At 43.0% G+C, this 27,697-nt stretch overlaps 1 protein-coding gene across 7 annotated transcripts in view; it reads left to right on the top strand.

Annotated features, from left to right (window-relative positions):
• LOC106584727 (tight junction protein ZO-1) overlaps window positions 1–27,697 on the top strand; it is a 174,627-nt gene that overhangs the window by 12,988 nt on the left and 133,942 nt on the right. For all 7 annotated transcript variants that reach the window (XM_045706367.1, XM_045706359.1, XM_045706357.1 and 4 more), the window contains exon 2: window positions 10,214–10,451. In XM_045706367.1, coding sequence (XP_045562323.1) covers window positions 10,214–10,451 — 238 coding nt within the window. The remainder of the gene's footprint in view (window positions 1–10,213; window positions 10,452–27,697) is intronic.

Here is a 27,697-nt window from a genome sequence, read left to right as displayed (position 1 = left end):
CACACACACAGGAGCACACACACAGGAGCACACACACGACTTAACCAGCGTAAAGGAACTTTCCACTCTGTTGTTGTCAAGCCCTCAGGGTTAACTGCTGCAGCTAACACCACATGTTCCCTTAGCTAGATTTCTGTTGTTTTAAATGTTTCCATTTACTTTCATCTGCTAAAAATGTCTACCACAACAACGGAAGGACACAGGCTAAACACAGCATAATTAGTTATTCGGGCTCAACAAAAGGTCTACAGTAGATAGAGAAGAACCATTTTAACACTAGTGAGCCAAACTGAACTGAGGAGAGCTGCACTCTGGGAAACTGTGTCACAACCTAGGAGGGGAAACAATAACAGAGTATGGACATCATAAAATGAGCTGATTCATGTCTTCATTATGTGGGTGTTTTCAACACGACTGAGCTGAGCCCAGCTGTACGGCACTGGCCTGGTTACACATCCACCATAGTTCCTGGGACCGTGCTGGAAAGAACAATGTGAAAAGAACATATCCAAGCCAGCACAGTACGGTTCAGGTCGGCACAATACTGTTGAAATAGATCTGATTATAATATGTAAGGTGACCGCAACTGTGACTTCAAAGGACAATGTGGAGGGAAAAGATCTGAGCCAGTACAAGTCTGTTTGGGTTAGCACGATGAAGAGACAATAGGGATAGTGAGTGAGTGAGTGAGTGAGTGAGTGAGTGAGTGAGTGAGTGAGTGAGTGAGTGAGTGAGTGTGTGTGTGTGAGGGTGAGAGTGTGTGTGAGTGAGAGTGTGTGAGTGAGCGAGTGAGCGAGTGAGTGAGTAAGAGTGAGAGCATGTGAGTGAGTGAGAGTGAGTGAGTGAGTGAGTGAGTGTGTGTGAGAGTGTGTGAGTGTATGAGAGTGAGAGTGTGTGAGAGTGAGTGTGTGAGTGAGAGTGTGTGAGTAAGTGAGAGTGTGTGAGTGTGTGAGTGAGAGTGTGTGAGTAAGAGTGAGAGTGTGTGAGTGAGAGTGAGTGAGTGAGTGTGTGAGAGTGTGTGAGTGTGTGTGAGAGTGTGAGTGTGTGAGTGTGAGTGAGAGTGTGTGAGAGTGAGAGTGTGTGAGAGTGAGAGTGTGTGAGTGAGTGTGTGTGAGTGAGTGAGTGTGAGAGTGAGAGTGTGTGAGAGTGAGAGTGTGTGAGTGAGTGTGTGAGTGTGTGTGAGAGTGTGTGAGTGTGTGTGAGAGTGTGTGAGTGAGTGAGAGCGTGTGAGTGAGTGAGAGTGTGTGAGTGTGTGAGAGTGTGAGAGAGTGTGTGTCAGTGAGTGAGTGAGTGAGTGAGTGAGTGAGAGCGTGTGAGTGAGTGAGAGTGTGTGAGTGAGTGAGAGTGTGAGAGTGTGAGAGAGTGAGAGTGTGAGAGTGTGAGAGAGTGTGAGTGAGAGTATGTGAGTAAGAGTGAGATTGTGAGTGAGTGTGTGAGTGAGTGTGTGAGTGTGAGAGTGTGTGTGTGAGAGTGTGTGAGAGTGAGAGTGTGTGTGAGTGTGAGTGTGTGTGAGAGTGTGTGAGTGTGTGTGAGAGTGAGAGTGTGTGAGAGAGTGAGAGTGAGTGAGTGTGAGTGAGTGAGTGAGTGTGTGAGTGAGAGTGTGTGAGTGAGTGAGAGTGTGTAAGTGAGTGAGAGTGTGTGAGTGTGTGAGTGTGTGAGAGTGAGTGAGTGAGTGAGTGAGTGAGTGAGTGAGTGAGTGAGTGAGTGAGCGTATGTGAGTAAGAGTGAGATTGTGAGTGAGAGCGTGTGAGTGAGTGAGAGTGTGTGAGTGTGTGAGAGTGTGAGAGAGTGTGAGTGAGAGTGAGAGTATGTGAGTAAGAGTGAGATTGTGAGTGTGTGAGAGTGTGTGAGTGTGTGTGAGAGTGAGAGTGTGTGAGTGTGAGTGAGTGAGAGTGTGTGTGAGAGTGTGTGAGTGAGTGAGAGTGTGTGTGTGAGTGAGTGTGTGTGAGAGTGTGTGAGAGTGAGTGTGAGAGTGAGAGTGAGTGAGTGTGAGAGTGTGTGTGAGAGTGAGTGAGTGAGTGAGTGAGTGAGAGTGAGAGTGTGTGTGAGTGAGTGAGTGTGTGTGAGTGAATGAGAGTGTGTGAGTGAGTGAGAGTGTGTGTGAGTGTGTGAGAGTGAGTGAGTGTGTGAGAGTGAGAGTGTGTGAGTAAGTGAGAGTGAGAGTGTGTGAGTAAGAGTGAGTGAGTGAGAGTATGTGAGTAAGAGTGAGATTGTGAGTGAGTGTGTGAGTGAGTGAGTGAGTGAGAGTGAGAGTGTGTGAGTGAGAGTGTGAGTGAGTGAGTGAGAGTGTGAGTGAGTGAGTGAGTGAGTGAGTGAGTGAGTGAGTGAGTGAGTGAGTGAGTGAGTGAGTGAGTGAGTGAGTGAGAGTGTGTGAGTGAGTGAGAGTGTGTGTGTGTGAGTGTGAGTGAGTGTGTGTGAGAGTGTGTGAGAGTGTGAGAGAGTGTGAGAGTGTGTGTGAGAGTGAGTGAGTGTAAGAGTGAGTGAGTGAGTGAGTGTGTGTGTGAGTGAGTGAGAGAGTGAGTGAGTGAGTGAGTGAGAGTGTGTGTGTGTGTGAGAGAGTGAGAGTGTGTGAGAGTGAGAGTATGTGAGTGTGTGAGAGTGTGTGTGAGAGAGTGAGAGTGTGTGAGAGTGAGTGAGTGAGTGTGTGAGTGAGAGTGTGTGAGTGAGTGAATGAGTGAGAGTGTGTGTGTGTGTGAGAGAGTGAGAGTGTGTGAGAGTGAGAGTATGTGAGTGTGTGTGAGAGTGAGTGTGTGTGTGAGAGAGTGAGAGTGTGTGAGTGAGTGTGAGTGAGTGAATGCCAGGTCAGTCAGTGTATTGATAGGGGTTGGCTAGCTAGGTGGAGGTGATGTCTCACTGCACACATTCTGCAGTGAACCGACACCCATGTAGCACCTGCTAGTGCTGTTGGTTGGACAGAACACAATATGTGTGTGTGGACACAATTAGGATTTTTATTATATTGCTTCTGTGTGTGTGTGTGTGTGTGTGTGTGTGTGTGTGTGTGTGTGTGTGTGTGTGTGTGTGTGTGTGTGTGTGTGTGTGTGTCTCCAGTCCAGTGCTTGTCAAATGTGAAATTAGCATTAGCCAAGCTGGATGGGATGGAGCGGAACTTCCATATTGACTTGCTGATGAAGCAGTACCCCGTATTGCTCCGGCTAATCATACAACCTGATGGCTCTGCAGGACACACAGACAGACACACAGACAGACAGACACACAAACAGAGAGAGAGAGAGAGACACAGAGAAAAACATTGGAAAAATTGTGAATTAGGGGTTTGATTTAAAAAGTCCTGATTAATGATGTATCTTGTCCCTGGTCCCTTTTCTTTGTAACAACTTCTCTGAACTACATTATCACCATGTTGTATTGAATTACCACCTTCTGTACTGGACTACAGTACATTACCACCCTCTGTACTGGACTACAGTACATTACCACCCTCTGTACTGGACTACAGTACATTATCACCCTATATTGAACAACAGTACATTACCACCCTCTGTACTGGACTACAGTACATTACCACCCTCTGTACTGGACTACAGTACATTACCACCCTCTGTACTGGACTACAGTACATTACCACCCTCTGTACTGGACTACAGTACCACCATATGTACTGAACTACATTACCACCATATGTACTGAACTACATTACCACCCTATGTACTGAACTATATTATCACTCTATACTGAACTACATTACCACCCTCTGTACTGGACTACAGTACATTAACACCATATGTACTGGACTACAGTATATTATCATCCTCTGTACTGAACTACATTACCACCCTCTGTACTGAACTACATTACCACCCAATGTACTGAACTATATTATCAATCTGTACTGAACTACATTACCACCCTCTGTACTGAACTACATTACCACCCTCTGTACTGAACTATAGTACATTACCACCATATGTACTGGACTACAGTATATTATCATCCTCTGTACTGGACTACAGTACATTATCACCCTCTGTACTGAACTACAGTACATTATCACCCTATATTGAACTACAGTACATTATCACCCTCTGTACTGGACTACAGTACATTACCACCCTCTGTACTGAACTACATTATCACTCTGTACTGGATCTGTATGCGTCATCATGGGACATTGATCTTATTTACTTACAGAGTATTCGGAAAGTATTCAGACCCCTTGACTTTTTACACATTTTATTACGTTACAGCCTTATTCTAAAAATGGATTAAATAGTTTTTTCCCCCTCATCAATCTACAAACAATACCAGATAATGAGAAAGCAAGAATTGTTGCAATTCTTTTTATAATAAAACACGGAAATATCACATTTACATGAGTATTCAGACCCTTTACTCAGTATTTTGTTGAAGCACCAGCCCCGAGTCTTCTTGGGTATGACTCTACAAGCTTGGCACACAACGCAGGGGTGTGAATACAACGTAAATGATATATTTCTGGATTTCATTATCAATAAATGTGCTAACATTTCTAAAAACATGTTTTCCCTTTGTCATTATGGGGTATTGTGTGTAGATAGGTGAGAGAAGAAAAAAACATCTCTGTAATCCATGTTGAATTTAGGCTGTAACAATAAAATGTGGAAAAAGTCAAGGGGTATGAATACTTTCTGAAGGCAGTGTATATCCGTGTTACTGATAGACAGCCTCCTCCTAATGAAACAGGACGTTGTTTCTGCACACAGTGTCTAGCTTGAGATTTCCCAGTCTCTGTCTCTACATACACATCTCTGCTGACTCTCTGATGCAAGCTGCTGTCCAGCGTCGCTAATAGTTACCAAAACACTACGTCAAACACTTGCCACACTGTGAGTGTGTATGCTATGAGATGTATATGAGTGTGTGTATGTTATGAATAAAGACGCTGTGTGTGTGAAGTGTGTGAATAAAGAAGTACTTAGAGAGCGGGTAGAGAGCATTATAAATAAGAGGTTCTGTCGATGTTCTGCTGATAGAGGTTCTGTTGATGTTCTGTCGATGTTCTGCTGATAGAGGTTCTGTTGATGTTCTGCTGATAGAGGTTCTGCTGATAGAGGTTCTGTTGATGTTCTGCTGATAGAGGTTCTGTTTATGTTCTGTTGATGTTCTGCTGATAGAGGTTCTGTTTATGTTCTGTTGATGGTCTGCTGATAGAGGTTCTATTAATGTTCTGCTGTTAGAGGTTCTGTTGATGTTCTATTAATGTTCTGCTGTTAGAGGTTCTGTTGATGTTCAGCTGTTGAGGTTCTGTTGATGTTCTATTAATGTTCTGCTGCTAGAGGTTCTGTTGATGGTCTGCTGATAGAGGTTCTGTTGATGTTCTATTAATGTTCTGCTGATAGAGGTTCTGTTGATGTTCTATTAATGGTCTGCTGTTAGAGGTTCTGTTGATGTTCTGCTGTTAGAGGTTCTGTTGATGTTCTGCTGTTAGAGGTTCTGTTTATGGTCTGCTGTTAGAGGTTCTGTTAATGGTATGTTGATGTTCTGCTGATGTTCTGCTGATGTTCTGCTGTTAGAGGTTCTGTTGATGGTCTGCTGATAGAGGTTCTGTTTATGGTCTGCTGTTAGAGGTTCTGTTAATGGTATGTTGATGTTCTGCTGATGTTCTGCTGTTAGAGGTTCTGTTGATGGTCTGCTGATAGAGGTTCTGCTGATGGTGGTTCTGCTGGCTGATGTTCTGCTGATAGAGGTTCTGTTGATGGTCTGCTGTTAGAGGTTCTGTTAATGGTATGTTGATGTTCTGCTGATGTTCTGCTGATAGAGGTTCTGCTGATGGTCTACTTATTTATAATGACGGCCTACCCCGGCCAAACCCTAACAACACTGGGCCAATTGTCCTCCGCCCTATGGGACACCCGATCACGTCCGGTTGTGATACAGCCTGGAATCGAATCAGGGTCTGTAGTGGCGCCTCTAGCACTGAGATGCAGTGCCTTAGACCGCTGCGCCACTCGGGAGCCTGACTATGGTGCCTTACCTTCTAAAAGATGAAGTCTTACAGTAAGCAGAACAGAAGTAAACGATCTCCTGACCTTCTAAAAGCCTGCATGCTGGGTGCATGCTGGGTGCAGCTTGGAACTCTATGCCAAATGCGCGTGTGTGTGTGTGTAAGAAACCAACTTTTGATGAATCAGTGTTCCACCTAGAGTGGCGGTATAATCTCCATCATAACACCTGTACGTGTATTCTATTAAACAACGTAGATCAAAAACAGACTAGGACGTCTGTCTCCAAATGGCACCCTATTCCCTATATAGTGCACTACTTCTCACCAGAGCTATTCCCTATATAGTGCACTACTTCTCACCAGAGCTATTCCCTATACAGTGCACTACTTTGACCAGTGCCCACAAGGCTCTAGTCAAAGGTAGTACAGTATGTAGGGAATAGGGTACCATTAGTGACATAAACACTATCTAGCCATCCCACTGTAGCAGAAGGCAATAAGTTACCCTCTTTGACTTCCTGCCTGAAGGCTATTGGCCGACGTCTGTTCTAGAATCAACGTGTAAGAGATGGCCTCTGACTGTGCAAGACTACCTTTGGTCTGTGATGCATCCTCTTTCCTGTCAGCTGCTCGTCTTAGTCACTTTGGCTCTGTCTCATTTGTCTAAAAAGTCCTCGCCTGGCATCTTTCATTGCTCCAGGTGATGGGTGTAGAAGGAGTGAGCGCTGACCGGAGTGACCTTTCAACTCTGTTGTTCTGTTATTATGCATGCGTTACACATTTTCTCACAGAAAATCCATCTGAAAAGGCATTTTTCTTTTTACGAGCTTCACCGCTCTGTTTCCGCTCATAGGTTATTCCTCTCTTTTTCTTTCACCACTTTTTAAACATTTAGTCACAAAACCCTCTGGAGTATCATGGTCAGCCACTTAAAATGGAAATGGATCTCTCTCCCTCTCTCCCCTCTTCCTTTCCCTCCCTTTCCTCTCCTCTCTCAAGTATCGTTTGAGAGTAAATCCTGGTTAAGCATGTTCTGTCAAGACAGTCAAAGCCCTCCCAAGTGGTCTAAGGCACTGCATCGCAGTACTAGAGGCATCACTACAGATCCGGGTTCGATCCCAGGCTCTGTCGTAGCCAGCCGCGACCGCGAGAGACGGCGCACAATTGGCCCAGCGTCGTCCGGGTTAGGGGAGGGTTTTTCCGGCTGGGATGTCCTTGTCCGATCGTGCTCTAGCGACTCCTTGTGGCAGGCTGGGCACATGCACGCTGACTGCGGTCGCCAGTTTTACTGTGTTTCCTCCGACACATTGGTGCGGCTGGCTTCCAGGTTAAGTGAGCAGTGTGTCAAGATGCAGTGCGGCTTGGCGGGGTCGTGTTTCAAAGGACGCATGGCTCTTGTGTCACGTCCTGACCATAGTAAGATGTTATTTTCTATGGTAGAGTAGGGCGTGACAGGGGGTGTTTTGTGTTTTTCTATGTTTTCTATTTCTATGTTCTTAGGTCCTAGTTTTTGTATTTCTATGTTGGCTTGTTTGGGATGATCTCCAATTAGAGGCAGCTGGTCCTCGTTGTCTCTAATTGGAGATCATACTTAAGTAGGGGTTTTTCTTCCTGGGTTTTGTGGGTGATTATTTTTGAGTAGTGTTTGTTTCTCCTCTGCGTCACGGTTTGTTGTTTTGTGTATTCAGTTTATTTATGTAATGCATAGTTTCACAGAGTAAATAAAATGTGAAACTTTGGTCATCTCCTTTTGACAGCCGTGACATCTTGACCTTCGAGTAACTACCAGTTGGATATCACGAAATTGGGGATAAACATTTATAAACCCCCAAAAATATATATATAAGAATTAAAACATAATAATAAATAAATAAATAAATAAACATTTGAAATAAACTCCCCTGCTCTAGCACATTCTCTCTCCTGTATATCACCAGTACTACATGGGTTAAACTTCCCTGCTCTAGCACATTCTCTCTCCTGTAGATCACCAGTACTACATGGGTTAAACTCCCCTGCTCTAGCACATTCTCTCTCCTGTATATCACCAGTACTACATGGGTTAAACTCCCCTGCTCTAGCACGTTCTCTCTCCTGTAGATCACCAGTACTACATGGGTTAAACTCCCCTGCTCTAGCACATTCTCTCTCCTGTATATCACCAGTACTACATGGGTTAAACTCCCCTGCTCTAGCACATTCTCTCTCCTGTAGATTACCAGTACTACATGGGTTAAACTCCCCTGCTCTAGCCCTTGGTTCTCTATGGTGTTTAGGTCAGAGCATGACTAGGGGGGTGTTCTAATCATTCTATTTCTATGTTGGTGAGTTGTATGGTTCCCAATTAGAGGCAGCTGGTAATCGTTGCCTCTAATTGGGGATCATATTTAGGAAGCCCTTTCTCCCACCTGCTTTGTGGGATATTGTTTCCGTTAGTGCCTATGTGCGCGCTGTACTTCACGTTCGTGGGACGTTTTGTTGTTTCACTGTGAATTAAAATGATGTGGAACTCAACTCACGCTGCGCCTTGGTCCTCTCTGTACGACGATCGTGACACCTTGTGTCTGCTCCTTTCATTATTTTTGTATTTATTTCTGGTAGTTTGCTCAATCAAAGTATTACCTGATGTAGCTATACAGTTACCAAGCTATAACTGTCTCTCCTTACTACAGGGCCTGTCTCAGGCCCGCACACACACGCGCATACACACACGTCAGCTCCAGGTTTAAACAGCCAGAGACTGTGTGGCATTTAATCAAAATAAATCCTAGTATACACCACTGCTTTAAATGCCAGGTAATTCAATAGGGAACTGTGGCCTTTATAGAAACAAATATGAAGAAGGACCATCCTGGTCTTCTCTATTCACAGTCAGTCTGTCGGCTTATTATTGTCTGTTTGTGTTACTTTTCTTTCTCACTCAGTCACGCCTGTGGTGCATTGTGGGCTGGCTCTGATAATAGAGCTTACCGAGTCCTTAAAAGTTTAGGACTGGTTTGGGCATCTCCATTTACAGTGTTTTTTAGGCCAGGACTAGACTTAATCTGGAAACCATGATATCCATCAGATTAGTCAATTTTTACATTTACATTTTAGTCATTTAGCAGACGCTCTTATCCATTTTAGTCATTTAGCAGACGCTCTTATCCAGAGCGACTTACAATAGTGAATGCATACATTTCATACATTTTTCCCCCCCGTACTGGCCCATCAGTCCTGTACTGCTAACACTATGGTTCATTCACTAAGACACAGTCCTGCTAACACTATGGTTCATTCACTAAGACACAGTCCTACTAACACTATGGTTCATTCACTAAGACACAGTCCTGCTAACACTATGGTTCACTCACTAAGACACAGTCCTGCTAACACTATGGTTCATTCACTAAGACACAGTCCTGCTAACACTATGGTTCATTCACTAAGACACAGTCCTGCTAACACTATGGTTCATTCACTAAGACACAGTCCTGCTAACGCTATGGTTCATTCACTAAGACACAGTCCTGTACTGCTAACACTATGGTTCATTCACTAAGACACAGTCCTGCTAACACTATGGTTCATTCACTAAGACACAGTCCTGCTAACACTATGGTTCATTCACTAAGACACAGTCCTGCTAACACTATGGTTCATTCACTAAGACACAGTCCTGCTAACGCTATGGTTCATTCACTAAGACACAGTCCTGCTAACACTATGGTTCATTCACTAAGACACAGTCCTGCTAACGCTATGGTTCATTCACTAAGACACAGTCCTGCTAACGCTATGGTTCATTCACTAAGACACAGTCCTGCTAACGCTATGGTTCATTCACTAAGACACAGTCCTGTACTGCTAACACTATGGTTCATTCACTAAGACACAGTCCTGCTAACACTATGGTTCATTCACTAAGACACAGTCCTGCTAACACTATGGTTCATTCACTAAGACACAGTCCTGTACTGCTAACACTATGGTTCATTCACTAAGACACAGTCCTGTACTGCTAACACTATGGTTCATTCACTAAGACACAGTCCTGTACTGCTAACACTATGGTTCATTCACTAAGACACAGTCCTGCTAACACTATGGTTCATTCACTAAGACACAGTCCTGCTAACACTAGAGGCCAGGCACTTGTCCACTGATAATTGCTTGTAGTTTTGCTGCAACCGATTTGACCTTCAGTGACAATTTATATTCTCGTCTCTTCTATTCTCAGAGTGTGTTCAGTATGATGATCCTGATGGGATGTTTTTGTCTGACCCTCAGGATTCACCCCAGCCTCCTCCACCCCGGCAATCTCCCACACGGCAGAGCCAGCCGGGGTCAAGGCCTAGGTCAGGGACACGGACACGGACACGGTCACGGGCTAGGACACGGGAGCGGCTCGATCTCTGCATCATCGTCTGTGAGCAGCATACATCAGGCCAAGCCTTCGCTACGCAGGATCAAAGGACGCATCCACAGGAGCAAGAGCCTGGACAGCATCGACCTGCTGGACTCCAACGTAAGTGAAGACACTATATGACAAGACTTTTTCCTATTACTTCAAGCCCCTAAGTAATAATATGGTAATTTAGCAGATGATTTTATTCAAACAGACAGAACTGGTAACATTTACAGATTCAATATGACCCCAAACCAGTGGAGGCTGCTGAGGTGAGGACGGCTCATAATAATGTCTGGAACGGAACAAATGGAACGGCATCAAACACCTGGAAACCATGTATTTGATACCATTCCACTTGTTCCGCTCCAGTCGTTACCACAAGCCCGTCCTCCCTAATTAGGGTGCCACCAACCTCCTTTGCACCACATGCCATGTACATGTTTATGTGAGCTAGCTACATAGCCCTAGCTAGTAATATGGTCATTTAGCAGACGCTCCTATCCAAAGTGACTTACAGTACAGTGAGTCAGTGCATATATGTTTTGTATATGGACCTATGTACATGTTTATATGAGCTAGCTCCATGTTGCACCTAAGTAATGATAAGTTCATTTCCAGAGTGATTTACTGAACTGTCAGCATTGGTAGTGACACATTCAGTGCATGTGGCCCATGCTAGTGTAACCTGTGTGAAATGGCTAGCTAGTTAGCGGGGTGCGCGCTAATAGCGTTTCAATCGGTGGCGTCACTCGCTCTGAGACCTTGAAGTAGTTGTTCCCCTTGCTCTGCAAGGGCCGCGGCTTTTGTGGAACGATAGGTAACGATGCTTTGTGTGAGGCAGTTGTTGATGTGTGCAGAGGGTCCCTGGTTCGAGCCCAGGTAGGGGCGAGGAGAGGGACGGAAGAAAAACTGTTACACTTGTATTGAACTCACAGTCACCCTGCCTCACTGAGACATTGGAACCACAGTCACTCTGCCTCACTGAGACATTGGAACCACAGTCACCCTGCCTCACTGAGACATTGGAACCTCAGCCAGGTTCAGGTTCATGGATGTACTTGGTTCAGAGGCAGGCTGAGAGGACGAAGGCTGGTTGGTCCAAGTAGCCAGCTTGTGCTCAGTTGTAGTATCCATCTCTGAATTTGGTTTGATTTATTTGATCATTAAAAGTACATGGAAGTGTGCTCTGGCAGGAGACAGTGGTGACATAACAACTATGAAGGATAATTAAACAGTAAGGCCCGAGGGGGTGTGGTATATGGCCAATATACCACGGCTAAGGGCTGTTTTTACAGCCAAGGTGCCTTATTGCTATTATAAAACTGGTTACCAAAGTAATTAAAGCATTAAAAATAAATGTTTTGTCGTACCCGTGGTATACGGTCTGATATACCATGGCTGTCAGCCAATCAGCATTCAGGTGTCAAACCACCCAGTTTATAATACACAATGAAACTCTAAAGGCTTATTTCCATGATGGTCCTGCTGCTGTCCGTCCGCATGTCTGTCCTCACGGAGAGGAGTGACTCAGAGTGACTTACTGCAAACTCGTTATGTCTTTATGAGCTGTCAATCTCTCACGCACACAGGATATATGCACGCTCGCACAAACGCACACACCTCAGTTTCAGGTTCAAAGAGCCAGAGAGGCCACTGTCACGTCATTGTGTCTCTCTCTCTCTCTCTCTCTCTCTCTAGAGACTAAGAACACAGCTGATGGCCTCTGGCCTCTCACACTGTATATGACTTTAGCACACTGTGTGTGTGTGTGTGTGTGTGTGTGTACATTGCACAAGAGAGAGGGAAAGGGAAACTTGCTGACTAGCTCAAACCCAAACGCAGCTGATGGAAGTAATGGTCCGCATTACAGTGATGAGGGGCTGCAGCTGTGGAGAGGACCCGGGGAGGGGAGAGGTCCCGGAGAGAGGAGAGGACCCGGGAGGGGAGAGGAGAGGACCCGGGAGGGGAGAGGAGAGGACCCGGAGAGAGGAGAGGACAGGACCTGGAGAGAGGAGTTGAGAGGAGGAAAGATCTAACTATCAGTGAGTGATGAGGGGCTGCAGCTGTGGAGAGGAGAGGACCCGGGGAGAGGAGAGGACCCGGAGAGAGGAGAGAGGAGTTGAGAGGAGGAAAGATCTACCTATCAGTGAGTGATGAGGGGCTGCAGCTATGGAGAGGAGAGGACCTGGGGAGAGGAGAGAGGAGCAGTGGAGTGGATCTCTTTCCAGCAGCATCCTACTACAACCTCACTCACATAGTGTGGGAAAACAAGTCCACTGCTTCACAAATGTTTTATTCATTTCTGGTTTATTTGGATAGGAACAGATCAAAACACTGAGTAAAAAAAAATCATCTGATGCCTTGTACTACAGCATCACACTACAACCTCACATATGGCCTCTGCTACTATTTGATTGGTTGTGACATGTAACGTTATCACCATTAGTTTAATGACATCCTCCCACTACTAAAAGCTCCTTCACACAGGGCTGGAGAACCAAACTGCTGATGCGGAGATCTGGGACGGATTCATAGTGTGTTTTATACTAAAACAAAAACTAATGTGATCTTGCATTAGGTTTTGATTGAAGAACAATCACTATAATTGGGGCGGCAGGGTAGCCTAGTGGGTCAGTAACCTAAAAGGTTGCTAGATTGAATCCCCCGAGCTGACAAGGTAAAAATCTGTCATTCTGTTAACACACTGTTCCTAGGCCGTCATGGTAAAGAAGAATGTGTTCTTTACTGACTTGCCTAGTTAAATAAAATAAAAATACATTGTGGCATGTCTAATCATTAGTTTTTATAGCACTAAAACCTCAGTCAGAGGGGTATGCAGCCAAGTAAGATCAATGACTTAGCCAGATAACTTGCCTTTAAATAGGCACGGTCTAACTGACTCAACAACACAAAAATACATTATCTAAGTTTAACTTTCTTATGCTGCGTTTAGATGGTACGACGTAGAAGGTAGACGGCAAACCGGATGTCATTGTTTTCAACGGGAGCACAACGGTAAATGCCGTTGAGTCTGGCTGTGAATACCGTCAACCGCCACCGTTAACGGCGCTTGCCGACCAGCGTTAAAATAGTTCAACTTTTGCAGTCAGCCGTGGCGTTGTTTCTTCCGGATGTTGATATGCACTGTTTGTTTACTGAAATCACCATAGCAACGCATACAGTTGTGTTCCCACGGGGGACCAGTGCAGGAAAAAAAAAAAATGAAATGTATGCATTCAATACTGTAAGTCGCTCTGGATAAGAGAGTCTGCTAAATGACTAAAATGTAAATGTAACATGTGTTTTACCGTCACCGTCTTTCAGCTCCACGGACTGGTATGAGGTGTACCCCTCAGGCCTGTTACTGCTGTACTGGGGTCTCTTGGTTTCATAGTGTTGTTTATACTCATAAGACGGTGACGGTAAAACACATTTTACATTTACATTTTAGTAATTTAGCAGACGCTCTTATCCAGAGCGACTTACAGTAGTGAATGCATACATTTCATACATTTTTTTCCCTGTACTGGTCCCCCGTGGGAACACGACTGTATGCGTTGCTATGGTAAACAAACAGTGCATATCAACATCCGGAAGAAACAACGCCACGGCTGACTGCAAAAGTTGAACTATTTTAACACTGGTCGGCAAGCGCCGTTAACGGTGGCGGTTGACGGCATTCACAGCCAGACTCAACGGCATTTATACTCATAAACAACATCCATGCTTCATAGCATTTGGTTCATTTCTGGATTATTTGGATAGGGACAGATAGATGCATTGAATAAACAAACAGGAATCTGTCTCGTTGCACCACAGTGTTTATATATATATTCAGATTTTCAACACCTGTCCCTTGCAGTATCAATTTGACTCTTTCAGTTATGTTTGGAAGTGAATATATGATTTGTCGGGTTGTAAATATGTATATAATTCAGGACCATTAATACAAATATAATGCTCCTTGCTGGATATTGTAGTTATTACTCCATAATAGGGGGCTGTCTGTTTCTGTTTTCATGTTTGATGGCTCATCCCTTTGACTTCATGGCCAGGGGGTGGTGCCGTGGCTGTGGGCCCACTCTCACTGTCATTGTGTTGGCAAGATGACCACTTGTTCACAGAAAGCTTGAATCAGATGTTTGTGCTAAGGCTGCAGAAAGCACAACAGAGATAAAGGGAGAAGGACTATGAACCATTCCTGGAAGAACAGACACTGGGGAAGAAGAGAGGAGAGGTTGCTTAGCCTCTTTGTAGGCCGTCATTGTAAATAATAATTTGTTCTTAACGGACTTGCCTAGTTTAAATAAAGGTTACATTTATTTATTTATTTATATTTTCTGATCCATTCTTTCATTCATATGTCTTTACATCTAGAGCAATACCTCTTCTCTCAATACCTCTTTCTAGTATTTTATCATTCTGCCTCTTTTCCTAACCTCCTTCCCTCCCTCCCTGCTATACTAAGGACAACCACAATGTCAGGGACAGAATGTGTGCGTCCCAAAATGGGACCCTATTCCCTATATAGTGCACTACTTTTGACCAGAATATGGCACTATGTAGGGAATAGGGTACAAATTTCAGACAATGTCATTGTAAGTTGACATAACTAGCCAGTGACGGACTTATCCATCTCATATCTATCTTTCTATCTTACAGTATTATGCAGCAGTGAATGTACAGTATAATGAATTCATTTAGTTGGGATAAGAGCTGAGCTTCCTTTTAATGAATAAATGTACTGCTTGCGCTCGCACACACACCCCCGTAGGCTTTCTTTGTGTACATTAGACTTCTTCACCGAGACAATAGAGACATGAGTCATCTTTCCTGCTGTTCAGAGGAGTTTTAAAACCCCCACAGAACATACGTGGCGTCCACAATGCCCCCTCCCCCCTATTTCCTATGGGCCCTGGTCTAAAATAGCGTACTGTATAGGTAGGGAACAGGGTTCCATTTGGGAAGCATTGTTAATTTCTTGCAGTAATATCCTGGAGGAGTTCTACAATAATGATAATTTCCATCTATGGACCTTGGTTATATATGTGAGAAGTAAGAAGATGTGGGTTTTTTTATGCAGTATTTTTCTTGCCCCCATCAGCTAGTTCAGAGAATATTTTAAGGAAGGAATGTTTTCTGCAGAGGTTAGAGTATATCCCAGGCCCTATATAGTGCACTACTCTTGACCAGAAAATGGCACCCTATTCCCTAGTCCACTACTTTTGACCAGATAAATGGCACCCTATTCCCTAGTGCACTACTTTTGACCAGATAAATGGCACCCTATTCCCTAGTGCACTACTTTTGACCAGCAGGGAACCCCCATTTCTCTATAGCTAATCACAGGGAAGTAGTTTGGGGGGTGGGGTGTGTTGTCTATATTGGTCCAGTAATACAGGACTACTAAAGGACCAATGCACTCTACTTTCATCACATTTTTGTAACTAAATGTATTAAGAGTGTTTACCAGCATTTGTAACTTGCTTGATATATGTTTACAAGTTTCAAGACAATACTTTTGCAGATGCAACTTAATTCTATGTGAAAACTGAAATGGTCTGTTCATTCCTTTTCCATTTTAGTAGACACTCTTAACCAGAGCAGTAGTGAGTGTGTACATTTTCATACTTTTTCATACTGGTGCCCCCGTGGAAATCGAACCCACAACCCTGGTGTTGCACACGTCATTCTCTACCAACTGAGCCACATCATCACAAACCACTTGATGTCTCCATGTACTCAATTACTGTGTTGTACATTGTTTTCTCGTCATGGTGATGAAAAGTCTACAGGTACTAACCTAGATGACCAGCCTATGTACAATACAATAATGTACATGTAAATTAAGTGGTTTGAAAGGATAGTAAATTAATACTGCGCAAAAAAAGTTGTTTTCCCATGTTATTTGATCAAGAAAAATATTTAATTTGATGTGGATGTTTGATGACAGAGTTTTGTTATTTCTAGATTCCATTAGAATGACATCACAGAGAAAGGAACAGGGCAACAACTCTCACAATTCCAACTATTGAATCCTGCTAAATTCTGTTCTTAATTATACAATTACCCTTTTTGCCAAAGCAGAGATGCTACATCGGTCTGCTAATACTAGTAAAGGCCCAGTGCACTACTTTGGTGAACAAATATTTATAGCAAAAAATAACATGTATTTTTATTAACATATTTTTTTTTAATTCAGATTTTTCAGGGGGCGCTGCATCACCCTCAACAACCCTACTTTCCGTGGCTATGAATATAATGCACTTCTTTAGACCAGAACTGCCATTGCAGACACAGACAAACTAAGAGGGCCCTACTGGTATTTGATATACCATCTTTAATCCCAGATTATCTGATGTACCGGATGCATCTTTAAAACCAGATTATCTGAGGTACCAGAGGCAGTTTTAATCTCAGATTATCTGATGTACCGGATGCAGTTTTAAAACCCGATTATTTGATGTACCGGATGCAGTTTTAAATCTCAGTTCATCTGATGTACTAGATGCATCTTTAAAACCAGATTATCTGAGGTACCAGAGGCAGTTTTAATCTCAGATTATTTGATGTACCGGATGCACTAATTAAAACCAGATAAAAGCACTAATCAAAATAATCACTCTTTAAAAGGTGCATTATCACTCATATATATATATATATATATATATATATATATATATATAAATAAATCTGCTTTCCCCCTCTCCTTGTGCCTATATGCACACACACACCTAAAATCCCCTTTCTGGCTGCAGTAAAGCCTACTGTGAACAGAGGTTCCCAAAGCACCCCGTACCTAAAAAAAAAAATATAAATAGCGTAAGCATTTTTCCTCTGCTCAGTCCTCTGCTCAGTCCTCTGCTCAGTCCTCTGCTCAGTCCTCTGAATGTGCTGCAGCTGCATTTATGGGGGAAAGAGGAGCAGCAACTGCAGCCGAATGAGCCAATCTGCATATTCAGGGTTTGTTGTAAGGAGATGGTTCTTATGTGAAGGAGGAGGTGGAGGCGTGGAGAAGGAGGAGGAGAAAGAGAAGGAGAAGGCATGGAGAAGGAGAGTGTGGGAGGGGTCTTGTGCTGTGTGATTACAGTAGAGTGGGAGGTTTTGTGTGAAGTGAAGGGAGGACAGGAGGGTGTGATAGGGAGGAGGACAGTACAGGAAGGGGTGATAGGGAGGAGGACAGTACAGGAAGGGGTGATAGGGAGGAGGACAGTACAGGAAGGGGTGATAGGGAGGAGGACAGTACAGGAAGGGGTGATAGGGAGGAGGACAGTACAGGAAGGGGTGATAGGGAGGAGGACAGTACAGGAGGGTGTATAGGGAGGAGGACAGTACAGGAGGGTGTATAGGGAGGAGGACAGTACAGGAGGGTGTATAGGGAGGAGGACAGTACAGGAGGGTGTATAGGGAGGAGGACAGTACAGGAGGGTGTATAGGTAGGAGGACAGTACAGGAGGGTGATAGGGAGGTAAGGAGAAGCTCTGTCTTATATGACACTGGGATGGAGTAGAGCTTGCATGGCGTTTAGTTTGCCTGTTTGCCTGTGTGTGTGTGTGTGTGTGTGTGTGTGTGTGTGTGTGTCACGTGTGTGGAAGGCATGAAAGGCATGCCTGCGAGACCCCACTGCCTCTGTGGAAAACAGCAGATGTTAGGAGCAGTGACTCAGGAGCAGGGTCTTTGGAGAAGGGTGTGTGTGCGCGTGTGTGCGTGTATGAACATCCATACAGATGAGACCCATGGCACATCACACATCACATCACTGACTACGATGAAATAAATATAATTCATATTTTCTATGCCTCTCGTATTTAAAAAAAATGTATGGTTGGTATGTGTTATGTACCATAGGTATTCACTTTGAATTGCCTAATTAATATCATAAGAAACATATAGGGGGGCCTGGATGATGCATTGAACTGAATATTGATGATCGTACTGTTCACTCATAGTTAATAACATGATGCATTGAATTGAATATACTTTACTTTGCTCTCTCCACTAGAAATCCGAATGACTCCTATTGACTTTTCCTTCATTATTTATGACAGAGGGAGAGATCGTGGACATTAAGCACAATCAGTAAACATAGGATTAGTCATAACAATTAACCACTAAACTAATAAAGCAAGGATTGTTTTCATTCTCTATCAATCAAATACCATGTTTTTATAATTAGAGTACATTTCAGTTCAAATCAAACTTTATTTTGTCACATGCGCCGAATACAACAAGTATTCGTTTCAGTTAGAGTTTGAATGATGCTGTGTTGTTTGTGGTTGATAAGGGAACGATTGAAATTTACACAATTGTTACCCAGGAAGAAAATGGGAGATAGTTACTTTTTCAATTTCAGTCAGGGGGAGGGTATAGTATTAGTATTTAGTACTTTATTTATTTTTTGTCCAGGGAGGGTTATGTAATTTGTAATCGATTAAATGTCATATTGCTCAGAGTTTGAGAATGAGTTGCTTGTTATAGTATGTGTACCTCATGATGCCCCTCATCCCTGCTCGGCGGGATAGATCAAGTGGTCCTAGTGTGGTCTCAATGATCGGCTATACCAAGAGCATGCTTGGAGAAGCACAGGGCAAAATTATATTTTCTAAGAAAATGTACTTCCTTCAAGTTTTTTGCGCTAATGGGATTGGTGTATATAAAACTAGACTTCCACATCCCAAATCACGAGCCCTGCTCTCGCTGATGAAAACCCTTCTGTGCTGCCTAACCAATGGCTCTCGCTGATGAAAACCCTTCTGTGCTGCCTAACCAATGGCTCTCGCTGATGAAAACCCTTCTGTGCTGCCTAACCAATGGCTCTCGCTGATGAAAACCCTTCTGTGCTGCCTAACCAATGGCTCTCGCTGACGAAAACCCTTCTGTGCTGCCTAACCAATGGCTCTCGCTGATGAAAACCCTTCTGTGCTGCCTAACCAATGGCTCTCGCTGATGAAAACCCTTCTGTGCTGCCTAACCAATGGCTGTGCTGCCTAACCAATGGCTGTGTTGCCTAACCAATGGCTGTGTTGCGTGACCAATGGCTGTGTTGCCTAACCAATGGCTGTGTTGCCTAACCAATGGCTGTGCTGCGAAACCAATGGCTGTGCTGCCTAAACCAATGGCTGTGTTGTGTAACCAATGGTTGTGCTGAGAAACCATTGGCTGTGTTGCGTGACCAATGGCTGTGTTGTGTAACCAATGGCTGTGCTAAGAAACCATTGGCTGTGTTGTGTAACCAATGGTTGTGCTGCGTAACCAATGGCTGTGTTGTGTAACCAATGGCTGTGTTGTGTAACCAATGGTTGTGCTGAGAAACCAATGGCTGTGCTGAGAAACCAATGGCTGTGCTGAGAAACCAATGGCTGTGTTGTGTAACCAATGGCTGTGTTGTGTAACCAATGGCTGTGCTGTGTAACCAATGGCTGTGCTGTGTAACCAATGGCTGTGCTGTGTAACCAATGGCTGTGCTGTGTAACCAATGGCTGTGCTGTGTAACCAATGGCTGTGCTGTGTAACCAATGGCTGTGCTGTGTAACCAATGGCTGTGCTGTGTAACCAATGGCTGTGCTGAGAAACCATTGGCTGTGCTGAGAAACCATTGGCTGTGTTGTGTAACCAACGGCTGTGCTGAGAAACCAGATGAGAAAGTGGACAGGGGTAAGCTTGCTACTGCTATAATTGATTTTAATAAGAACAATATTTTTCGTTGCCCATAATGAAGCTATTTGTCAGAGTTATTGACCTCACAATAAGCCATATTTGAGTAATTTACATAGCTTACATTACTTGTCAGAGACTCCAGTCATCCAAGTTATAGACTGTTTTCTCTGCTACCGCACGGCAAGCGGTACCGGAGCGCCAAGTCTAGGACCAAAAGGCTCCTCAACAGCTTCTACCCCCAAGCCATTAGACTGCTGAACAATTTATAAAAATCACCCCCCCCCCCCCACCACCCTGAACACTGTTGCTACTCGCTGTTTGTTTGTTACCTATGCATAGTCACTTGGCCCCCACCTACATGTACAGATTACCTCAACTAACCTGTACCCCCGCACACTGACTCGGTACCAATGCCCCCTGTATATAGCCTCGTTATTGTGTTACTTTTTATTTTAGCCTACTTGGTAAATATTTTCTTCTTCTTGAACTGCATTGTTGGTTAAGGGATCGTAAGTAAGCATTTCACGGTAAAGTCTACCCTTGTTGTATTCGGCGCACGTGACTAATAAAGTTTGATTTGATATGAAGCGGCAGCCGCGGAGATGGACAGCGCATTGGTGTTGAAAGTAGGCTAATTCATTTAAACAGTCTTCATTTTAATTTGACTTTAGGCTACTAACAACAAGAGGGTTTTGTGTTGGGAGTCCATTTCATCCTATTCAAGCAATAAGAGGTAGGCCTAACTGTTTGACAGACAAAATGATAGTCTCTATCCATAGATTTTTCAGCCAATTCCGTCAGTCACCATGTACTCCTTAAATATCTCGGTGTCAGTGAAGGGCTTGGTGTGTTAAGTTAAAAGGTCTTATTAGGCTATACAGTCATTCTACAGTGCTTTTTGAATTCACTTTTAGAAACACTAGTTTGGCCAGTGTTTGGTTTGAGGATCATGCGAGATATGCATGCTTAGGTTTGTTAATTTAGCCTAGTCAACACAAATCTATTTTGTAACAACAATATCATGCAATAAAATTGAATAAATTAGAAAATGATAGTTTCCCCGAATGAACAAAAAAAAGTTACCAGTGCATACTGTAACGGTCGTCGTAGGAAGTGGACCAAGGCGCAGCGGGTTGAGTGCTCATTTTAACTTTATTAGAACACTGACAAACAAAACAAGACCGGACGACAAACAGTCTTGCAGGCAACACACAGCTATGCAAAAACAACCTCCCACAACAAACACACCCCTATACATAGGACCTTCAATCAGAGGCAACGAGGAACAGCTGCCTCCAATTGAAGGCCCAATCTCAATTAACTAAACATAGAACTAAACACCCTAGATCTAACATAGAAATAAACAACATAGAACCTAACCAAAAACCCCGGACTAATCTAAACAAACACCCCTCTACAAAACACATATACCAACAAACCCCGAACCACATAAAACAAACACCCCCTGCCACGTCCTGACCAAACTATAATAAGAAATAACCCCTTTACTGGTCAGGACATGACACATACAGGCCTACCTGATGATATGCAGCTGCTGTGTTAAACAACAAAGTTTTTTTCTTCTCTAATTCATTGATGATCAGATACTTCAGTTGTAGCTGGTTCTGTTGCGCTACATTTTTACAGTTGATGGACAACTTTAACACTGTTCTAAACTTAAAGACTATCCTCTTTTAAATAATGGCCTGTATAGAAATCAAACCCTCTCTGTTGTTGCAGCATGCACTCATTCGTTGTCTGTTGTGGTATTTAAAAGATTCTACTTGTCTCCAGTTATGTTAAAATAATGTAGAATTGCATGAAATGTGTTTATAAAAAGGCTATTTTGTCTCAAACCGCAAATAAGATGATAGATTCACATACAGTGCTTTTATTATAATGCATATCTTTTCACCTCTACCCTTGTCCACGGCAGTCTGCGAATCCAAAACCTTCTGACTACTTTGTCATGTAATGCTAACAAAACGAAGTACAGTTTCTAAAACTGCATATCTAAGGCACTGGTCTGTTCTACTGTAGTAAGAGCAAGGGTAAACGGTAGGCATATGTAACCGGTGTGAAATGGCTAGCTAGTTAGCGGGGTGCGCGCTAATAGCGTTTCAATCGGTGGCGTCACTCGCTCTGAGACCTTGAAGTAGTTGTTCCCCTTGCTCTGCTTTTGTGGAGCGATAGGTAACGATGCTTCGAGGGTGGCTGTTGTCGATGTGTGCAGAGGGTCCCTGGTTCGAGGCCAGGTAGGGGGGCGAGGAGAGGGACAGAAGCAAAGCGGTTACACATGGTCTCTGCTATTCACTTTATGTTTTAATTATTATTCTGGGTATAGGGGAGGGTCACTTGTTATATATAAATGTATAACTTAAGGGAGGGCCATCCTTTTTCATTGCAGAGAGGTCTGATTTTCTCCAGGTATCCCTCATTATAAATAACGTACTGTCCCTAACGATATTCGTTCGACTCTGTTGTTGTTTGTGAAGGTTGATTGCAATAAAGGAATGTTTAGATACTGGACCAATCTAATAGTATTTGCACAATTAGAGTATACATTTCAGTTAGAGTTTGACTTTGCACGATGCTGTGTTTTATAAGAGAGGATGATATGTTCAATGTACTGGGTTATTGTTGTTTGTGATGGTTGAGTTGGGGCCCGGTGAAGGACGATGGCTTCAACCCTGGTGGTCCTTCATACCAGGAGCCTAAGAATGGTAACAAAGACGGTGGCTGTAGAAGGAGACGTGATGAAGGCCAAGCCTCTGTGCCAAATTCAACCTTATTCCCTATATAGTGCACTACCCTATGGGCCGACAAGTCAGCTCGGTCTTTTCTTGGTTGTAAGGAGAGCCAGACAATTCAACGCCTCACAGAATATGACTGAGGAGTGATGGTGAGAGTTTCAGTCAGATGCTGAATGGGTTTTTTTTGGGGGGGGGGAGAAGTAGCCAGTCTCAAGTCCCTTGACCCACTTCCTTGCACTTCCCTGTGGTCATTCCCCTTTGATATTTTTCACAGATCTGTAAGCTACACTGCTTATACCTATTCTGCAAACACAGAAGGACAGATATGGCCAAGGGGGAAGGACTGGGGAGTGCATTGGACCTGGCTGCAATACATCATCCACCATGGCTGTATTCCAAATTGTATCCTATTCCCATAATGCACTGCCATATGGCCCCTGGTCAAGTAGTGCACTATACAGAGAATAAGGTGCCATTTGGGACACATCTCATTAGGCTTGGACAGTGTAAGCCCACTAAGGGGTTTGGATTGGGCTCTCCCGGATACATGGAGGAAGACTAGCAGCAGCCAGAATCTATCTGCTGAAGGCCATAACAATGGGGAGAATCACACAGTGATTCAATTAAATTCAAATTACATTTCAGGGGGGGGGAACAGTAAAAAGATTGAGTTTCCATTTCGATGGACAATAATGTTGTATTCTATTATACATTATCTTAGTCTAAGAATTACCGTTACATTATGTAATGACTTAATTTAACTTGAATTCTTCGTTAAGTCTATCCATTTGTAACAGAAGGGAATAATATCTGGTATATTACATGTGTTCCTCCTCGTCTTCTAGTGGTTTCATTTGTCACCCTTAGCTGGAGATTTAGCATTGAAACATGTCCGTTATTGCTTAATTAATCAATTAAAGTCCTCTAAATGAGTAATGATTACATGAAATAGAAACAAAAACACATTGAGCTGTTTCCTCATGTATCATAGTGTTGTTTTTAGATCATCTGCTGTAGAATATAGAATGCATGATGGAATGAGAACCAATACGCTGTAGAATATAGAATGCATGATGGAATGAGAACCAATACGCTGTAGAATATAGAATGAGAACCAATACGCTGTAGAATATAGAATGAGAACCAATACGCTGTAGAATATAGAATGAGAACCAATACGCTGTAGAATATAGAATGAGAACCAATACGCTGTAGAATATAGAATGCAGAACCAATACGCTGTAGAATATAGAATGCATGATGGAATGCGAACCAATACGCTGTAGAATATAGAATGCATGATGGAATGAGAACCAATACGCTGTAGAATATAGAATGCATGATGGAATGAGAACCAATACGCTGTAGAATATAGAATGCATGATGGAATGAGAACCAATACGCTGTAGAATATAGAATGCATGATGGAATGAGAACCAATACGCTGTAGAATATAGAATGCATGATGGAATGAGAACCAATACGCTGTAGAATATAGAATGCATGATGGAATGAGAACCAATACGCTGTAGAATATAGAATGCATGATGGAATGAGAACCAATACGCTGTAGAATATAGAATGCATGATGGAATGAGAACCAATACGCTGTAGAATATAGAATGCATGATGGAATGAGAACCAATACGCTGTAGAATATAGAATGCATGATGGAATGAGAACCAATACGCTGTAGAATATAGAATGCATGATGGAATGAGAACCAATACGCTGTAGAATATAGAATGCATGATGGAATGAGAACCAATACGCTGTAGAATATAGAATGCATGATGGAATGAGAACCAATACGCTGTAGAATATAGAATGCATGATGGAATGAGAACCAATACGCTGTAGAATATAGAATGCATGATGGAATGAGAACCAATACGCTGTAGAATATAGAATGCATGATGGAATGAGAACCAATACGCTGTAGAATATAGAATGCATGATGGAATGAGAACCAATACGCTGTAGAATATAGAATGCATGATGGAATGAGAACCAATACGCTGTAGAATATAGAATGCATGATGGAATGAGAACCAATACGCTGTAGAATATAGAATGCATGATGGAATGAGAACCAATACGCTGTAGAATATAGAATGCATGATGGAATGAGAACCAATACGCTGTAGAATATAGAATGCATGATGGAATGAGAACCAATACGCTGTAGAATATAGAATGCATGATGGAATGAGAACCAATACGCTGTAGAATATAGAATGCATGATGGAATGAGAACCAATACGCTGTAGAATATAGAATGCATGATGGAATGAGAACCAATACGCTGTAGAATATAGAATGCATGATGGAATGAGAACCAATACGCTGTAGAATATAGAATGCATGATGGAATGAGAACCAATACGCTGTAGAATATAGAATGCATGATGGAATGAGAACCAATACGCTGTAGAATATAGAATGCATGATGGAATGAGAACCAATACGCTGTAGAATATAGAATGCATGATGGAATGAGAACCAATACGCTGTAGAATATAGAATGCATGATGGAATGAGAACCAATACGCTGTAGAATATAGAATGCATGATGGAATGAGAACCAATACGCTGTAGAATATAGAATGCATGATGGAATGAGAACCAATACGCTGTAGAATATAGAATGCATGATGGAATGAGAACCAATACGCTGTAGAATATAGAATGCATGATGGAATGAGAACCAATACGCTGTAGAATATAGAATGCATGATGGCATGAGAACCAATACGCTGTAGAATATAGAATGCATGATGGAATGAGAACCAATACGCTGTAGAATATAGAATGCATGATGGCATGAGAACCAATACGCTGTAGAATATAGAATGCATGATGGCATGAGAACCAATACGCTGTAGAATATAGAATGCATGATGGCATGAGAACCAATACGCTGTAGAATATAGAATGCATGATGGCATGAGAACCAATACGCTGTAGAATATAGAATGCATGATGGCATGAGAACCAATACGCTGTAGAATATAGAATGCATGATGGCATGAGAACCAATACGCTGTAGAATATAGAATGCATGATGGAATGAGAACCAATACGCTGTAGAATATAGAATGCATGATGGAATGAGAACCAATACGCTGTAGAATATAGAATGCATGATGGAATGAGAACCAATACGCTGTAGAATATAGAATGCATGATGGAATGAGAACCAATACGCTGTAGAATATAGAATGCATGATAGAATGAGAACCAATACGCTGTAGTCACTAAGGAAGGAGGAATCGTGCCATGCGACAAAATGCAATGAAACAGAAATGTTGATCAGATGTACAGAAGTGCCATAGACTAGCAGTACTGGCTTCATTGTAACAGAATTCTCCTTTATGAGGATATTTATATGTCCGTGTTGGAGTAGATAACTGTGTTAATGAATGTCTTTGTGTGTTTGTGTACATAATTGTGTGTGATAGTCTACATAAGGGTGTGTGTGTGTGTGTGTGTGTGTGTGTGTGTGTGTGTGTGTGTGTGTGTGTGTGTGTGTGTGTGTGTGTGTGTTTCACTATACTTGTGAGGACCAGAAGTCCCCACAAGAATAGTAAAAGAACAAACATTTGACCAACTGGGGACATTTTGTTGGTCCCCACAAGGACAAATGCTGTTTCTAGGGGGTTTAGTGTTAAGGTTAGGATTAGTGTTAGAATTTGTTTTAGGGTTAGGAGCTAGTATTAGGTTTAAGGTACGGGTTAGGAGCTAGTGTTAGGTTTAAGGGTTAGGGTACGGGTTAGGAGCTAGTGTTAGGTTTAAGGTTTAGGGTACGGGTTAGGGTACGGGTTAGGAGCTAGTGTTAGGTTTAAGGTACGGGTTAGGTGCTAATGTTAGGTTTATGGTTTAGGGTACGGGTTAGGGTACGGGTTAGGAGCTAGTGTTAGGTTTAAGGTTTAGGGTACGGGTTAGGTTACGGGTTAGGAGCTAGTGTTAGGTTTAAGGTACGGGTTAGGAGCTAGTGTTAGGTTTAAGGTTTAGGGTACGGGTTAGGTTACGGGTTAGGAGCTAGTATTAGGTTTAAGGTTTAGGTTACGGGTTAGGAGCTAGTGTTAGGTTTAAGGTACGGGTTAGGAGCTAGTGTTAGGTTTAAGGTTTAGGGTACGGGTTAGGTTACGGGTTAGGAGCTAGTGTTAGGTTTATGGTTTAGGGTACGGGTTAGGGTACGGGTTAGGAGCTAGTGTTAGGTTTAAGGTACGGGTTAGGTTACGGGTTAGGAGCTAGTGTTAGGTTTAAGGTTTTGGGTACGGGTTAGGTTACGGGTTAGGAGCTAGTGTTAGGTTTAAGGTACGGGTTAGGTTACGGGTTAGGAGCTAGTGTTAGGTTTAATATTTAGGGTACGGGTTAGGGTACAGGTTAGGGTAAATATGATTTTCAATGGGACTGAATTGTGTGTTCCCACAAGGTTAGTTGTACAATACTGTGTGTGTGTGTGTGTGTGTGTGTAGTGGCAGCAGAAGACCATCAGGGTCAGTATGGAGAATATAATGTCCTCAAACATCCTGCAGAGGGCAGAGTTTTACTACTTAAACACACATATCAGCAAACCAGGAAATTATTATCCATGCCTGCACATTTGATGCAAGAGGAAACTGAAGGCCTGCGCTGCAGTTTCCATACACTTTTACTGGTGTTATGTAAGGCAAGAATATCTTCAATATGGTTGTACGTCCAGAATAATCTCTCTACTGAAAGGAAGAGCATAAAAAGGCCTATCCCACTGTGCACAAACTGGTTGAATCAACGTTTGTATCCATGTCATTTCAATGAAGTTGAAGTTGAACCAACGTGGAATAGATGTTGAATTTACGTCTGTGCCCAGTGTGAAGGGCTCTGGTCAAAAGTAGTGCACAACATAGGGAATAGGGTGCTATAAAGACAGTGCTGTTCTTGCCACAAGGGGGGGCAGAGAAAAAAGGA

Source organism: Salmo salar, chromosome ssa23 (genome assembly GCF_905237065.1).
Source record: "Salmo salar chromosome ssa23, Ssal_v3.1, whole genome shotgun sequence".
NCBI classification, from domain to species: Eukaryota; Metazoa; Chordata; class Actinopteri; order Salmoniformes; family Salmonidae; genus Salmo; species Salmo salar.
Note: the sequence above shows the minus strand (reverse complement) of the source record. Positions and strands in the feature narration are given on the sequence as shown.